Genomic DNA, 18,403 nt, shown 5'->3' with positions numbered 1-18,403 from the left:
CAATACAAGAGTGTCAGGGTTATGGTTGTCAGTGTTTTCCATAGATGCTTTGCAACCGATCTCTAAAGACAGAGATAACAATAATGTAATGTACATTTGCTGGTGGACGAACGAAAAGAGCTAATGAGAGATCTTTTGTTTTAGTCCACCAACATGGCGGCGATGACATAAAAGCACCGACAGCTGACAAAAAGCGTCGGCTACATGTATTTCACTCAGGGCCTGAACAATCGATGGAATCGGTGATTGATCACAATCGATGACACTCGATGAAGTTCACCACTACGTCTGTGTGATTATCGATTGGTCATCGGTGCCAATCAATGCCAATTGATTAAACGTAATCGATTGATTTCCCGATCTGTTTACCTAATTGAAAACAATGACAATAGTCTCATGAGAATGTATGAAAGTCGTGTATCAAATTTCCCTCGTACTCTGACCTGTCCGCACGCGAAATTAGAATGGAACTGACAATCGGCCACCTCCAAGACGGCTTTATGATCATTAATACAGCAATATGTAGAACAATCGCACGGTCAATGGCTCGAGTGCTGTTTAAACCCGGTTTTTTTTTTCTTCTTTCATCCCTTTGGCACTGCTTTAGCTGCTCTGGGGCGTATCCAGGTTTTGACCAAGGGGGGTTCGGATAAAAGCCCGCCGAAGGCGGTAACCCCTAGGGAGGTCCGGGGGCATGGTCCCCCGGAAAATTTTTAATTTTAGGGCCTCTGAAATGCGATTTCCAGCGTTTTCAGGGGCAATTTGAAGTGGTTTAATTGGTCAAAAGACTCATTATCTTCGCTGGTCTCTGATCTAGGGAAGAAAATTATGATATTTCAGTTTTAAATCGATTGGTGAAACAACTCTCGAGAAATCAGCACTGTCTGCTTGCTAGAATTAAGCGTACTCGTGTAATAGACTAATCTATTAATGCTTACCTTGCTGATGACGGTCCGAAAAACCGGTGAATTTGTGGTTGCTTTGTCCTCTTCGACACATTAAATCGTGAGTTGACGTTGAGGAACGTTGAAGTAAATTTTCTCTTTAAAATACTCCCGGCGCAATCTTTGACTCACTGAGAGAACGATCCGCAACTCTGATTTCCAAAGAACGGCGTGGCTTTACGCAGTGCCGGAATTGGAACGATTGGCAGATTTGGCATAAACTGTCAGTTTTGGCGGGACGTGTAAGCGTTAATAAGCAGTAATTTTATAGCTCAAGCGGACGTTCTAGAGGCCATTTTCAACTAGGCACAAATTTGTCTTGTTTTTATTGCTGTTTTCGCGTACAAAGACACAAAGAAATATAATTTTCAAAAGATATATTTATTAGCTGAGTTGGTTCACTATTTTTTTAACCACGCGTTTGATATACGTTTTTACGTTCAGTTTAGGGGGTTCGACCGAACCACCCGAACCACCCCTAGATCCGCCCCAGCTGCTCTCATGGCTGCGATGGTATTTTGCTCTACTCTGTATTTTCCTATCTCTGTATTTCTGTAGAAATAAAAGCGCAACTCAAGTTACAGCTGTAGCTTCCGCCCAGGTGGCCGAACAGGAAGCTGCAGTGGCAGCCGCTGCTGTTCCCGATTGGGTTTACGATCCCAATGAGCCTCGGTACTGTCTCTGTAATCAGGTCAGTCCAGTACATACATGTCCGATATGTCGTTATGAAGCGATTTATGTTCGTTTGCATAGACTTCACAAGGTGTCCCCTTGCTGTTTGATTAGGTTCAGGGATCATGAGCTGTTGGGGGTGGGGACTGATGTTTACTAGCGGAAGCACAAGCATTATAAGCGGACTTGAACATTAGCAACTTTGCAACTTTTGGCAGGACAGAGGACACTAATCGACTACAATAGAAGTTGATGCAACTTTGTATGTTACTCCTGCATACGCTCTTTGCCGAGAAAAGCCATCCTTAATAGTGACGTCATTGCGATCAATTGCTTGCAAGATTTTTGCGAGTTAGTTTGGGTACAGTTCGAACCTAAAGCAAGGCAACCAACAAAACGGTTTAAATAGCAACCGTTGATTGGAAACGAACATGCGCACTAAAAACCTCGACTTCCAAGCCCCTAGTATAATGAAACTGAGAGCCGAAGCTCGTGTAATCCTACATGAATAACAACCTAAAGGATGTAATAGCGTAATAGCCCTCATAAAGAGATAAATTATGGGGGCACTGCCTTATAGAGCAATCCGTTAGTCGTCGAGGCTAAGCAGGCAACTGGTCTATATAGTTTTGATACTTCCATAATTAATTGGACGTATAGGATATGTTATGGATATTTAAAAGTTTTTTTTGGCATAGTGTTCGGTATTTATTAGGTTATTCTATGCCTTAGTGACAAGACAATACATGGCTGGTTGGAAAATCCCTTTTTGGTTTGATGTCGATGAGTTTTGTGTAAGTACTACCAGTGGTTTGTCTGGATTGTCTTTTTACGTATCTTATGGTGAAATGGTTGGATGCGATAATCCAGAGGTAAATGAATATTCCTTTGGAAGTAAAAGAAGCCACTTTGATGTTATGATTTAGACAAGTGGCGAAGGGTGGACGTGATAAAATATACTCAGAATTTTCAAGGTCATCGATGGTGTGAACAATTTGTCGTTCAAACATAGTTTTTAATTCCTTTTCCAAAGAATTCTCTTTAGAAAAGAAACAAGGAATGATTCGTTTTATGTCATGACGGAGAAGCCAAAATCAAGGGAAAATAAAGGTTATAGAAAGGGAGACTCGGATAGTACGTGAAGTTCAGTTATTCTTAGATTTAACATGAACGTATGAACACGTCCGCGTTGCGTTATAACGCATTGTCGCTCCGCTACATTTACATGTATGTATAGTCCAAAGACAAAGGGAGACCAATTTTAAGAACATTCAGTAGCCAATCTTTTTAAGTTCACGAATTTCAATGAACGCCTCTCCTTAATTCTCCTCTCTGTGACATTGTTTGTTTAAATCTTGACAGTAATTTGAACGCTAACTTGGCGTTCGGTTCTTTTTCAGTGTCCGATAGAATGGTTCCATTATGGCTGTGTTGGATTAAGAAACGCTCCGAAGGGAAAATGGTTTTGTCCGCAGTGCCAAAATCAAATGAAACAACAGAGAAGAGGAGGTCGACACAAATGATTTTCGAAACGTTTTTGAACAATTATTTCTGAAGACCATGTTTGGCTCAACGAGACCAAGCTTTTCGATCTCCATCTCCGGCGCATTAAATCACATTAGTTGACAGTTGTCTTCGTAGGGCGTGTCGCCTGACCATCTCCAAAATCTCTGGTCACCATACTTGCGTCTTGCATAAGCGGTCCGTGGCACCGCCCAAACAACTAATCGTTGTTTGACCCTGGGAGTTGTTTTTTGTCCAACATTGCACGTGGATTGACCTTTTCCAAGTGTGTTAGGTACCAATGGGCGTAGCATACGTTCATTCAGCAGAAGATTACGTGACCAATGGGCATGACTTTGTGACCAAGCTTTGTTGTCCTTATAGGAATGCTTGTCTGATTGGTGTCACGCAACATAAAAACTGCAACGACCACGAAGAACAGAGCTCAAAAGCAAAATACAGACAATTGTTCTAGTCAAACTTTTGAATGTTTACGGAATATCAAAAGCCATGTTGTAAAAACAACAATGTTTGTCACAGCGTGTCTTGTCACTAAAGGAATAGTTATTTCGATCTGATGTTAAATCTGACATGATTCTTTGTGTGCTGTGTCTTTTTCTGGGCTAAGTTTTATTCATCCTGTTATAAGTTCTGTGTTGATGATCCATTGCCTATAATCTGCAGGGTAAACACAGTATTGGGATTTATTCAACATTGGAGTCGTTATGACTAATTCTTCGGATTCCGATTCCCAAACGATCGTGCAAGATCCAATGATGACTATGCTTCGGAGTCTCGAGCGGATTGCTTCGGAGTCTCGAGCGGATTAACAGGGAGAAAACATGTGAATATTTGATAAGTCGGAAAATACCGTAATATGTTTGTTCCCCTAAATTTTGCATAAGCATTGTTACCTACTTCTCTGAAACGGTCCTAAGAGAAAAGAAAAAGAATGCATATTGAAAATTGCAGCAGAAGGGGAACGCAAAGAAAGAGTATTATGGTATTTTCCGTTTCGGCCAATTGGGAAGCACAAGACTCGTGAAGAGGAAGAAATAGCGAATGATAGCGTTAGGGATGTTTCAAGTTAACAAGCAATATCGAATGCACCACATAAACAAATTTGGGGCAGGTACAACACACAGATCATTGTTTTACCAACACTCAAACAACCCTAACCGTTTACCAGTGATAACATTGGGCCTAAAAACGTTTGTTTAGGCCCAATTAGATCAAAGATTAGCTTTAATGAATGTTCAGGATACTTTCTGTATCATTTGGTAAAACGGTGACCTGTGTTTTGTACCTGCCCCAAAATTTGCTGCATGGCGAAACCCAAAAGTATTAATGTTTATGAAGGCTACTTGTGAAGGTTAGCAATAATAATAATAATAATAATATTGATGATGATAATGATGATGATAATAATAATAATAATAATAATAATAATAATAATAATAATAATAATATTAATAAGTACATGCAGAGACACAATGCAGCCTTGAAAATCCTTTTCTTCGAGTTCCTGAAAGACTTAGATCTTATCCAGTGTATCCCCCCTTGGTACTCTCCAGTCTCACCTAAACCCGAGTACAAGAATGACCGAGCGTGCGCGTACTGGGATGTCCCAGTATTTGCTGAAAATACGGAAGTCAGGGCTAACAGAATTGATGCGAGAATTGTGGACAGAAAGGAGCAGAAGGTGATCCTTATTGAGATGAGCTGCCCTTGGGTTTCCAACAGAGAACAGAAGGAACAGGAGAAAACTGACAAGTATGCGCCGTTGAGATGGGAGATGCGCCAACAGTTCCCCGGCCACACTATCACACAGTTTAATGTGATAGTTGATGTACTAGGAGGCTACTCTATGGAGACGGCGGAGAAAGTTAGGAAGTTTTTAGGTTTGGATAGAGGGAACCAGGTTTTGTTTAATATGCAGAAGGCAGTTTTATAGTACACCCTAAACATAGCAAGGTCATTCAAGGTTTCGACGAGTTATTAAGGAATATAAACTCTTGTTCCTTTCTCAAATGTTGGTTCGTCATTTATTACCAATTGGTTTGTAAATAGGTTTAACAGTAGGGATTGTTACACAACAGTGCCTTTTCCTACTTATATTTGTAAGCATACTTACGTACTACATACTGCATAATAATAATCATAATAATAATAATAATAATAATAATAATAATAATAGAACTTTACTTTCACACAATGTGTAAAGCTGAATAGCTTGTAGGGTCGAGAACGAATAAATTCAAACCAAATTAATACATATCAAATCATATTGTTTTTTTAAGGAGAGGAAAACCTCTCAAAGCAGAGTAGAAAACCAACGAAATCTACCCACATATGACCTCGGATCTGGGAATCGAAGCACGGGCCACATTCTGGGAGACGAGTGCTCTGACACCATTGTGCCATTCCTGCAAAATAGTCCTGCAATAATGATTGTGATGACCAAATATTTGGATGCAAATGTCGCATTCCCTTGGCGCTCGAGGTAGTGTTTTCCTGTTTCTCTCCATTTTTTGGAGTTGACTGGGTTTTTTGAATGTTCATTTCCCGTTTGGTTTCAAACAACCTGCGTTGCGGCCCATTGAAGGGGAGGGGAGGGGAGGGAAAGAATTTGAGTTCACAAACTATACTGCTCAGTTGCTTCCCTATTCAAAATGGCGGCATTGTATTCGTGCGCCGCAAATATCATCGAAAAAGTGCTGAAGAAACGTGGAACCCCAAAGTCCTTGGCCATTGGTAGCCACTTTTCTAAGAAGAAAAAACTATATGCTCTTGTGTGTGAAACTCTGAAGTGTAAGTAGCCATCGTATGCCAGGATCAGCTGGTTTCAAATGTTTGATCATTTGTTCCGTTAGTGAAAAGTATACGCGCGCAGCAAATGTCATTATCTGTTCGCTTTAACGCAGTTACAAAACACAGGTCACAGGTCATTGTTTTACCGATACAGAAATTATCGTAACATAACTTCACATTAGTATTAGACATTGACAACACAAAACCATCGGGTTAGTGAGGTGCTGCTTGAGTAATACTTTTCTATTTTTGGCTGGGTTGTTTGTTATTTTTTTCTTCGGGGAACTAACCTTTTCATTTTACCAAAAACTAGTCACCCTGTAAACTTTCTGGTTGTCTAGGACGACCGGACGACGGCTACTTTCAGGCACTGGTTCTTGATCCAGGACGTGCAAATCTTGGCTTGCGCTCACGTAATTAGACGGTCATTTTGGTGTACAAAACAAAAGAAAAATGTCACATGCGTTTTGCATAATAATAGGGCCAAATTCCCAAAAGACTTTTTCTTTTCTTTTTTTTTCGCTATTGTTCAGTACACCAACATGGATGCCATGACATCAGGTGCAAGCCAAGGACTTAAAGCTTGAAGCTGTCCCTGGGTAGACTGTGCCAATCCACACAGGGTAACTCAATTTTCTAGCCACAGACTTTGTGTTTTTGTGTTATGGAGAGGGAGGGTAGGCTAAAGTGGATATTTCCTTCATGAAAAGGGGGCAAACTTTGGACAGTTAAATTCTTTCATAAAGGTGTAGACTGAACTTAAGGCTTTGAATGTCATGCTTCGGCTTCCTGAGAGAGTACTCTCTAGAGAGTAAAGGAATTTCTGAGTTAAATAACGTGTACCTTTACCTTTACCTTTAAAGCAGTGCCGCTGAAAGATTAATGGTGTAAATTCTGTCAACCTTACTACGGGTTTAGGAAAACATGTGAATATTTGATAATTTGGTTAACAGAGCTATGCACCTTTCAAACGTCCAAGGCCTGGCATTTACCTAGGGGAATTGATTCCCTCAAAACTGCAAAATGCCCTTTGGCTGGTACTTACTTGCTTTTGATTGAATGAGGATGACATATGTTGTATTTTGATGCCATCAAAGAATGCTGCCAAATACTCGAGTACTAGAGTATGATATTAATATTATAAAATCATTTTGCTATTTACAATAAAATTTTGTTTGCTTACTCATTTCTTTTTCTTAGACAAAGCAATTCTGGAGGAAATCTTTGATCAAACAAAGCTTTTGAAGCTAGAGAAAAAGGTAACTATTTTGACTTCTGAAAGTAGCAGAAAGCTCAATGTAAGTGGTAGTGGTTTGTAGTGGTATTTACAGCATACAGTGGTTAGGAGAAAGAAAGCCATAAATGTAACATGAATTTTACTGGTGCAATAATCGCGTTAGAAAAGGTTTCATAATACCATTGCTAACTATCCTGCCTTTGATAAGATAACTAGGAAACTTTTACGGCCTAAGAAATAATTAACAAATAAATTATTCCATGATTGCATGTTGGATATCACATGGTTAAATTATAGCAAACAAGGCGCATAGCGCCGAGTTGGCTATAACCAGTCTCATATCGAACATGGTTAATAGAGGGGAATGGTTAGGAGACCTGACAAATTTCTTTGTTGTAGGTTTTTGTTCTCCTTTTTGGCCTTGACCATGCACAAAATACAATAGTTGTTTACTCCGTACTGAGGAACTAACCAATAGAAACGTGTTGGTTTCGTAATTCATGCATAGTGTATGAGCGCAAAACAAAAGATTGTGCACGGTCATGGACTTTCCAACCTAAACCTTGGCATCTTTGTTTGCTCCTTTGATGTTTGCCTTGCTTCCAAACCGTTCCCCTCTATTAACTATGCATCGAACAAGTGCCAATGAAATAATAATATTGTTTTATTAAATTTTCATTAAATTCTGGATGCTTGGACACTAAATTAGAAATTAAAGTCAATCAGTTTCGATTTTAGGTCATATAGTATATGTGAAATTATGAGTTTATAATGGAGATTGAGTGAACCAATCAGAAAGCTAGAAATGCGGTATCTGAGGTCGAACATTTAATAACATTTTAATAATAATTCTTATTATTTATGTCATAGCACTAAGGCATGGTGCTTAATTTGCACACTGTATTTACATACATGTATGTACACTGTACAGACGACTTGTTTTATATCAAGATTTATGAAAAAAAGTACTCATATATCATGCTGTCATGCATGTGAGTTAATCATTTTATGTTTTTTGTAGCTAAGGCATAATCATGCCCTTGTGTTAGTGTATGACTTCCTGTTTGGTCAAGGGATTCAGTGTGGCGGAGACTTGAAGCACAGTGTCACCAAACACAAGTCTGCACTGCAGTCATGTTTGGCTCGTTTGAAGATCAAAGCCAAGGTTTATAAGAATGAGCACCTCTTACCCAAGCAGATCTTAGACAAAGGCATGCACTAAAATGTGATAATTTATGTTTTGCACAGCAAGGAAGTTATTTTGATTGAATTAGTCTTGTGCAGCCACTGTTCACAAAGTGACATTAGATTTCATCTAGTTTACACATTGTCTAGATTACATGATTATAACCAATTGGTCCCTCAGTAGGAGTGGGACGCAATAGATTTTACTCGGTCTAACCCCAGACGATTTAATCGTCAGTGGGGGATATCCAGGGTGGTTTAGGAGTGGCTGGGTTACCAACCTCCACTCAACAACTATAATATCCCCTTGCAAGTGAACCAACTTTGGTCAGTTTTCATTCCCTGGCAGTGAGAGTGAACAGCTGAAACATCCCCACAAATTATGAAATACATGATAGTAGATGAACATTCAAAACTTGTTTCCTTGTGTTCATCTCTTTTACTCCATAATGGGCATTTCTTTTACTCAGAGAGAAATGTTAATTTTTGTGGAGTGTTCATGAACAGAGTAAGCTTTTTGACATGTATTACATTCATGTGTTATAAACAGAGATTTATGATCATGACATATGTACTAATTTCTTTTGATGTTTCGCGTAGATTTGATCCCACGTTATGTCAGAGTTAACACTATAAAGACCTCCATGGAATAAGTAATCCAACATTTCAAAGAAAGTGGTTATGAGCAAGCTAATGAAACCAATGTAGCATCTTTTGTCACGCAGGTACAGGTACAATTCCATTGACAACCCTCTCTACCTTTTTCTTAGCAAGGTCTAGCTCCACTCAAAAACCCTTTAACCATTTCCCTGACTTCATTGCTTGGTTATTGATCAAAGAATGACCACGTTTCTCATCTTTCAAAGCCAACAAAAAAGTGAAATTTCAATGAAAAGGTTCCCAAAACAACACTGACAATGTATTTGGGATGATTTCGGAGAATTAATAAAGTGGAAATGTCATTTGAGGTGATAGGCACTTTAAACGAAAGTCTACAATCTTGGACAAAATTGTTGAGAAAACTCTGCTTTTGGACTAAACTCCGATCACGAGTATGAAAAATAAGCTCTCTTTTTGCCCCCACACCCCCCCCCCCCTGATCAATGTTGCTAGACGAAACAAAGCATGTCGAACCTGGGCTTATCAACATTGATTGTAGGGGGAAGGGGGATCGCTAATAATGTCCGATATTGAGGACGTAGTGCGCAAAATAACCCCTGTTTTTAATATTCTCAACCCTCTTTGTCCAAGATTGTAGGTTATTTTCAAAATCCCAAAATAATATTGTTTTGCATATGAAAAACGCTTTCAGGTACCCTACTTTTCGTGGCAGATCTCCCAGCTGCATTGTAGAATCGGATACGGTTATTTTAGTATCAATATTCAAGGGAATTCATTTAATCCATATATATTCCCTTATGCTGCTGGATTTTTCCATGTGCCTTTCTTGAGAACTTTCTTTCTTTTTGCTTGTAGAGCAAAGCCATACACACTAAGCAGTTCTTGTGTGATGAACACTTTTCAGATGTACTGGTTTTCCCTTCTGGCACTAATCTCCATGATCATCCTTTGTATGTCAATGGAGAAATCCTCCTTCAAGACAAGGTACAACTGTTAACATGAAGTTTCATCCTGTTTGTAGTGATGGCTATTAAGAACTCAAAAATAGAAAAACAAAACTGAACCGAATTTATTCTGCCACAAACGAACAATCCCGTGTTACAAGACCATCCGTCCAAATGAACCCACTCATTTCTATAATAGTTATGAAATGTCTTTGAAAGGCAAAACATGTTCCTAAACAAACATGTGTTGTCTGATACTTTGTAAATCTTCAATAAGACAATTAGTGTTTTTCTGAGGCAAATTTAATAAGCCATTTCCGAGTTTGTGCCTGCCTCCTCTTCAAAGCGAGTCTAAGTGCAAAGTTTTTGTTGTGAAAATTATTTTTCATTCATATGTAAAGTAGAACTAATTACCATCACAAAAACTTCGCACTTAGACTCGCTTTGAAGAGAAGGCAGACATGAACTCGGAAATGGCCTATTAGAAAAAGTCGGACTCCCGCATTGTCCATCATTTAACAATTCAATTACCGGTAGCTTGCAGTTTTATTGGTTATGTATGAGGCGTTCCTGTCCATCTCCTCGTCTGTCTCTCCAATGCCCAGGGATCTATCCAGAAGGGGAATTTAGCCACTATTTGCCGTGGTATATCCTAAACGGATGCTTCAGAACTTTCCATTAAATTGAGGTCACTACAGCATACAGGTACAGTACACCTGACGTGTATGTCTGCCACACACATATAATGTACTATTGTTCAATTCCTTTGTCAATAATTTTTTCTATGCAGGAAGCCCATTACAGTACATCCTTTAATTTTCAATGATACATGATACAAGGTCAGAATACCCTTGTCACCTGCTTTCAACAAGATCACATCCAGTGATGGAAATGAGTATTGGAATCTCACCATTCTTTGAATTTTTTCTGTATAGGCCAGCTGTATTCCAGCTCATGTCTTGCTACCTCCCCCTGCTTCTCATGTAATAGATGCCTGCGCAGCCCCAGGGAACAAAAGTAGCCATGTAGCAAGCATAATGAGCAATAAAGGGTATGACCAGTCAATCAATTTAAGTATTATTTATTAATATTTCTTATGTTGGGGAACCCCATGACTTATTCACTCTCTCTCTCTCTCTCTTTCTCAGCCTTTAATAGTGTCTTCAAAATTTAACAGTTTAATATTTCCTTTTTTTCATTGACTATGATTCAAAATTATATTTTATACTCTAATCACCTTGAAACGGTTATAAAATATTTTGTAACTAATCTTAATAAACACAAACACAGCATCAGGGGCGGGCATCTCGTTTATTGAATGATACATGATACAGCGAGCGTTTACATTATCACCATAAGGAAAATATAGCAGTGGAAAAACAACAAAGCAAAGTTGAAAGAGATGCCTTCAAATGGCTCTTTCATAGCCTAGTAGCCCCAAGGGATTCTACATCAACAAACACGCCTAAGATACTTCTAAAGTTAACATGAATCATACATAATGAACGCACTCCCGTGTCATTAGCGAAACGTTACAAAATAAATATCCTTTCCTCTTTCCATCAACTTGTCCGAAACTTGACAGCTTCTCTTCTTTTTATGTTTTACATGGGATTGTATATTGGAGTGAAGATGAATCTTCTTTTCAGATTCTCGTATTTTGAATGCTCCGTCAACCATCATTTCCTTCCTACAGAAAAATATTTGGATTTGACACTGACAAGAAAAGGCTATCAGTAATGGAAAAGCTGATGAAAACAGCTGGCGTAGACTGTGTTACAACGACAAACTGTAGTTTTCTGGAGGTTGGTATTAAGTTAGTGTCTCTCTGTCAAGTGAACTCTTTGTAGAAGGGAGTTAAAATCTAAAACACTTTATCAATGGCAACGACAATACCAGGAATAAAGTTTATATTAGCCATTTTGAGTAAAAGTAATATCTACAGAAGACCACTTCAAGGTTTATAACTTTATGCTAATTGTGAGGATTTCAAAATTATTCCATCTTAATCACGTTGTACAATAATCCATTTTTATTATATCTCTCAGATAGTACGTGCCCTGTGATTGGCTATTAAAACTAGTTTCCTTTCCCTCACGGCTCAGATTACCATACATAACCAGAGAGATATAATAAACATCTTACTAACCTCATTTTCGTGGTCGGTACTGTAAAATTACGGATCCTTGTATTTTCCCGTCGATTTATGACCCAAGCGCGAAGCAGTCCGTAATTTTACAGTATGGACCTCGAACTCGGTGAGTTGATTCACTGTATGCCCATGTTCTCGTCAAATCCTTTAATTTGGAATGTGTCAGGTTGATCCCTTTGACAAGAAATACAGCAAAGTTGAGTACATTGTGGTTGATCCATCTTGCAGTGGGTCTGGTATCACGACCAGAATGGATAGACTTGTAGATGAGTAACAAGAAACAGCTGAGAAAAAGGTACATACTCAGCCTTATTTGTCAGTAAGGCTTAATGTTCTGCCAAATGCGCTGGCTAAAAAAAGAGGTTTTCCATAGAGTGTCAAATGTAATGTAGCGAATGTTAGTTGTGTTTTCCAAAGCTACATTGGGTGATTGGATTAAAACTGCCAAGTGTCACGCCTGCCGATCGAAAACTTCGATGTCACGTTTACTCACGCCTGTGTAGAAACGCTAGAGCCATTGCCGTATTGAAGCATTGAGAGAAAAGAAAAGTCCATTGACCGAATGCAAAAATGGCCGCCAACAAATTATTCTTTTGTCTTTGTGTTAATTAGCCTAACCAGCCTTGTTTTACAGCTCAAATTATTTCACTTTTTTCTTACATTTTTGGGATTCGTTTTCCAGCACTTTGCACACAATTTAGTCTTTTTGCTTTGCGTTGTGATCATGAATCTTTGATTACTGCTTATGCTTTGGTCAACGAACGAAATGATATACATATGCATTCAAGTGAAGCTATGCAACTGCTAAAATTGCGTTCGTAACTGCGAGGATCATAGCTTCACTTGATTCATATCCGCATTTCAATATATGATTCATTTCATATATCATTTCGTTCGTTGATTTATTCCGACACGGGAAAATTTGAACCCCCAAATGACCATGGTTAGAGCGTCGCATCGGCATCGCGAGGTCACAGGTTCAAACCCCGTTGAAGTCCTACATTTTTCAGGCGTCTCCACGCAAATGCTATATTTTCTCTACAGTATTCTTGAAAATGTATCTTTTGTTATAGTTTCTTTGTATTATTTTGATTTTCTCGTTCGCTTCCTCCGTAGAAGAGACTTGAATCTCTGGCCACGTTTCAGTTATCAGTCTTGAACCATGCGTTGTCCTTTCCTTTGGTAAAGAGAGTCGTGTATTCAACATGCTCTGTTCATCAAGAGGTATAAGTTTCATTTTTTTGTCGTAAATTGTATGATGCACTTACGGCATATTTACCATTTTGCAAATTTGACCAGTTTATAAATATTAACACTCCAAATGCGCAGTCAGGATGCGCATTGCAATACTGAGGAATCACCTTAAAAAATCAATCGTTCGATACGCCATCAATTGGCGCAAAAGACTGGTAATAGCCAATCAGGTTAAAAGGAAATTGGAAACGCATGTCCGCTTGAGTCCGTTGGGGGTCCATAACAAGGATCCCGGCGCTGCTTCGCACACTTTACTAACCTTTGTAAGATTACGTTAGGCTAAGGGGCGATTGAAGTTCGCAAAAAAGAAGATTTCGTTAGTAGCTAAAGCTGCCTCTACAGAACATACGCTATCATAAAAAATACAGCACACTGTACGTTTTCTTGATAAAATGTCTCTTTTATTTCACCGGCGCTAAAAATACTTCACAATTTGTGTTATAAATTAAACGTTTAAGCCCGGTGTGCAGTTCAAAAATATAACAGCGACAATTTACACGAACTTTAAGAAGGATCGATTTAGAAAACGTATTAAGAATAAAAAGTAACAACACTATCCGACGTTTCGGAGTCAGACATGACCCCATTATCAAGGTTAAACTGTACTGGAAAATTCGCAATTTAAATATAACGGGCGTTAGGTCAAAACAAAGACATGCATAAATGGAAATTAAACGATAGTTGACACTAAGATATTTACAATTTTTGCTAGAATACAAAAGGCGAAGGTCAAACAAAAACTTTAGCACGAATGGAATCTGACTTCTTATTTAGTGATGGTTAACGCTCACGTATCAAAAGCATCTCGTGAAAGAGACAGTCAAATTTCGATTTGCATTTCTTTAGGATCGTAAAATGTGCTTTAAGTTCAGGTTTGTCCAGAACGTGTTTCGTGTATCATCTTCGGTTGGTCGACACATCAAAACGTGTAGTTATAAAAACTCTAAGCATTTCACTCAGTATTGTGCAGGATTTTGCGGATTTTTAGCAATTGTGCGTTGTTGTGCGGGTTTGATAGAATTGTGCGGTCCCGCACCCGCGCACCCTGTCAAAAGCTCTGTACGACGGAAGGTCGACCCCAACCGAGGAGCATTCGAATTTTTTCCGAGTATCCCCGAGGCACCATGGAAGAAACCATCTCTTCATTTCATGCACCGGGGTGCAAATTTGCTCCATTTCTACAATTTGTATCCTGGCGGTATATTCGAAACATTCGTCGCCAGAATCTTGTTCGAGTGTCCCCAGGTCACTATCGAAAAAGAGCTGCATCTTCGATTTTAAAGTAGTGGGAATTTCTTTCTAACTCTACTTCTTTTTTTTATTTCCTTGTTCACTGTACAAATTTAAGGAAAACGAGGATGTGGTTCAAGCGGCTTTGAAATCGAACAGTCAGAGCTTTACTCTTGAGCATTGTCTTCCTTCTTGGACTCACCGTGGAAGAGCTGTGTTTCAAGGAGGTAGGTTTCAACGAGAGCCAGTCATATTTCTCGGTTGACTGATGAAATTAAATCATGAGCGAATTTAAGAAACGACAACGCCATAAAACAATAATGGCCGTGTTTTCAGGTCGCTTAGCGAGTGACGATCGAAAATTCCTTGAAAACAGTTTCTTTCCCCACTCGTTTAAAGTTAAGCGAGTCGGCAAATTTCAATAGAATTCGCATTAAATTTAAGCCACCAAACCAGCCAGGTGATCTGGTTACGTAATTCGGAGGACTGGGGAGAAAAAGTTTAACGCCGTATCCCACAACCGCGCGCGGCCTTGAATGTTATTTCCGAATTCAACATGGCAGAGGCTAGGTTAGATCTCGGCAGTTTCCACTTGAATGTTCATTCAGTAACAGGAAATGTGGGAGACACGGAATGATCTGTTGAGTTTTGGCGATGGAAATACTGCAGGAAATTCGTGGAAACAAAACCTAAGGCCGCGCGCGGTTGTGAGATACGGCGTTAAAATTTGTCTTCCCATTCCTCCAAATTACGTCACCAGATAGTTTAATCGAGTTGGCAATTACTTTCGGCCAATCAGGAGTCGCTTGCGGTTTTTCAAATCGGAAAGACCTAGGCGTGCCATTTTTACTATTTCTATTATTGTATTGGCACGTGCTCTCTCATTAAATCTTACCCTTGGAAACACATATCATTTTAACCATTTTCAGGAATGTTAAGCGAGACAACAGGTGTCGTGAAAACACGGCCAATGTCATCGATTAAAAGGGGAAAATGATCGTGCTGCACGTGAAGCACGCATTTTAGCACCTACTTTTGCGGTACTCGGTTTAACAACGACGTGAAAAATCACCAAATTTAGGGAGCTTACGAAACGAGGACGACGACGGCTACGAGGACTTCATTTAAAATACAAGTTCGCGTTATTCATATCACTACGAAACTACTTCATGTCGTTTCGCGTTAAGAATGTGTAGTAACTATCGAGGAATTAAACTGGTATGAGTGGGTTGTAAGCGTAGAGAGAGAACTGAAAATTCATCGTCATGTGCTAACGTTCTCCACAGAACCTTGAATTTGGTCATTTCACGTCGTCATTTAGGAGATGACGGCAAATAAATGTACCAAAATGTAAAATTAACCAATTGGCTGCCAACATCATGATTCGCCAGAAATTGTCTTTTAATTTCTCATTTCCCGTATTGTAACTCAATTTCGACAAGATCGATTCGAGATTTCGGCAAAGGAGTAACAAAGTTTAGAAGCACAATTCTCTCGGCACATATCATCAACATTTTTCTGGCTGTGACCGGGATGGTCCGCCCAAACCACCTAAAAAAGCACTCAACACGCGTGAACCCCAGAGAACTGAACTACAGGAAATAAATTATATTTTTACCTCGCGAGACTTGCAGTGTAATTGGCAGAAAGTATGATTCTAGTGCATGTTCGACACATAATCTTTTTTTTAATTCCCACAGCCGAGAAGTGCATTCGTGCCTCAGCAACTAAAGATTATACCAACGGATTTTTCGTTGCACTGTTTGTCAGAAAGGACATCAAAATGGATAACGAAGCCACATTATGTGGAGACTCCTTCAAAGGTAGAAAGAGGAAGCTAAAGAGCGATGATTTGGAGAATATTACGTCTACAAAATCAACAGGGAAAATCAAAGATATGGTGTCACCACCAAGAAGCAACAAATTTGAGTCAGATATTGCACATGTCACTTTGGAGAAAAAGCTTCGAAAAGGAAGCAAGAAACAAGAAGTTTCAAAATTGCATGAACGTCCTGTAACAGTGCCTAGAATAGCAAAGTATGGGTCGAATCCCGTTAAAAATAAAAGAAAACAAAAGAAAAAGAAGAATAAAAAAGTTCCCGTTTGCCCTTGATAACACTTGTGTTGTTTTTTTTTTACCAAACCGTTTCTTTAGAACGGTTGCGCTCTCTGAAAGGCGCGCCGCCATAAGGTACGGGATTCGGGCGAGCAAGGAGTTTCTTTCGACGATTTAGGTGGAGGGAAATCTATTTTGTCTTTTTAGGATAAGCTCATCGAATAATAGTTAATCCTCCATGACATCAACAGTGTGTATCCGCGTGTCCACTTAGAAAGTTACTTACTGTTTCTTAGGGATGGGCGTTGGTTTTCTCTGCGTATCCGCGTATTCTCTTAGATGACACTTGATATATATTGATGCAAAGCGACTGCGTAGCTATGCACGCATTTATGGGTTAGTTTCAAAGCGGCAGGGTATTCTGCAGTTACTCTGGTTAATGTTCGCTCTCTATTGGTTTACATCATGAGAATTTCGATCTGGTACCGGAATGAACTCACACCGATATGACCTGTTCTGGAATAGGAGTTTGGACCTGCATCATGTAAACTAATACAGAGCGACATTTATAACAACTGTATTTAAGTGTCAATGGATTTAGCACAAGTGCACAAATTGGAGACACTAACGAAATTAACTCAAATCAAATAAATATTGGTTCTTGTCCAAGGGGAAAACCGTAGAACCCGGAGAAAAACCTCGCGGAGCAGAGTAGAAAACCAACAAACTCAACTCACATTTGACGCCGAGTCTGGGAATCGAACCCGGGCCACAGTGGACAGCTTGGTGTTGCGTGCCTGTGGTATCACAAGGCACGTTTTTCAAGATGGCGGGCAACACTGTCAGTGATTCAGATTCCAGCTGGGAAGATTGCGCTGATAAAGGCCCGATTAGTTTATAATCCTATTGCGGAATCTGAAAGGCTGGGGGCAAATCTCGCTATCCCCTGAAAAGCTAAACTACTGTAGCTAAAGAAAGAAAAATTCAGATGAATCCGGCCGGTAAAAAGTGCAGTACACTTGAACAAACTTTCAAAATTTCAAAGTTTCAAAATTGCAGGAATGTCCTGTAACAGTGCCTAGAATAGCAAAGTATGGGTCGAATCCCGTTAAAAATAAAAGAAAACAAAAGAAAAAGAAGAATAAAAAAGTTCCCGTTTGCCCTTGATAACACTTGTGTATACATTTTTTTTTTTTTACCAAACCGTTTCTTTAGAATGGCTGCGCCCTCTGAAAGGCGCGCCGCCATAAGGTAAGGGATTGGGGCGAGCAAGTAGTTTCTTTCGAGGATTTGGGTGGAGGGAAATTTATTTTGTCTCTTTAGGATAAACTCATCGAATAATAGTTAATCCTCCATGACATCAACAGTGTTTATCCGCGTGTCCACTTAGAAAATTACTTACTGTTTCTTAGGGATGGGCGTTGGTTTTCTCTGCGTATCCGCGTATTCTCTTAGACGACACTTGATATATATTGATACAAAGCGACTGCGTAGCTATACACGCATTTATGGGTTAGTTTCAAAGCGGCAGGGTATTCTGCAGTTACTCCGGTTAATGTTCGCTCTGTATTGGTTTACATGATGAGAATTTCGATCTGGTACAACTACCGGAATGAACTCACATAGACATGACCTGTACTGGAATAGGAGTTTGGACCTGCATCATGTAAACTAATACAGAGCGACATTTATTATAACAACTTTATTTAAGTGTCAATGGATTTAGCACAAGAGCACAAATTGGAGACACTAACGAAATTAACTCAAATCAAATCAAATATTGGTTCTTGTCGA

The 18,403-nt window shown here is 39.3% G+C and overlaps 1 protein-coding gene and 1 pseudogene across 1 annotated transcript in view; both read left to right on the top strand.

Moving 5' to 3' along the window:
* Positions 1-2,542, top strand: part of LOC138055920 (inhibitor of growth protein 3-like) — a 4,510-nt gene extending 1,968 nt beyond the window's left edge. The window contains exons 4-5 of the mRNA XM_068901785.1: positions 1,503-1,637; positions 2,452-2,542. Coding sequence (XP_068757886.1) covers positions 1,503-1,637; positions 2,452-2,542 — 226 coding nt within the window. The remainder of the gene's footprint in view (positions 1-1,502; positions 1,638-2,451) is intronic.
* Positions 2,543-5,791: 3,249 nt separating this feature from the next.
* On the top strand, positions 5,792-16,669 carry LOC138057156 (28S rRNA (cytosine-C(5))-methyltransferase-like; annotated as a pseudogene).
* The last annotated feature ends 1,734 nt before the right edge of the window (positions 16,670-18,403 follow it).

Source organism: Montipora capricornis, chromosome 7 (genome assembly GCF_036669925.1).
Source record: "Montipora capricornis isolate CH-2021 chromosome 7, ASM3666992v2, whole genome shotgun sequence".
Classification (NCBI taxonomy): domain Eukaryota; kingdom Metazoa; phylum Cnidaria; class Anthozoa; order Scleractinia; family Acroporidae; genus Montipora; species Montipora capricornis.
The sequence above is the reverse complement of the archived record's forward strand: the minus strand, read 5'-3'. Positions and strand labels throughout refer to the sequence as shown.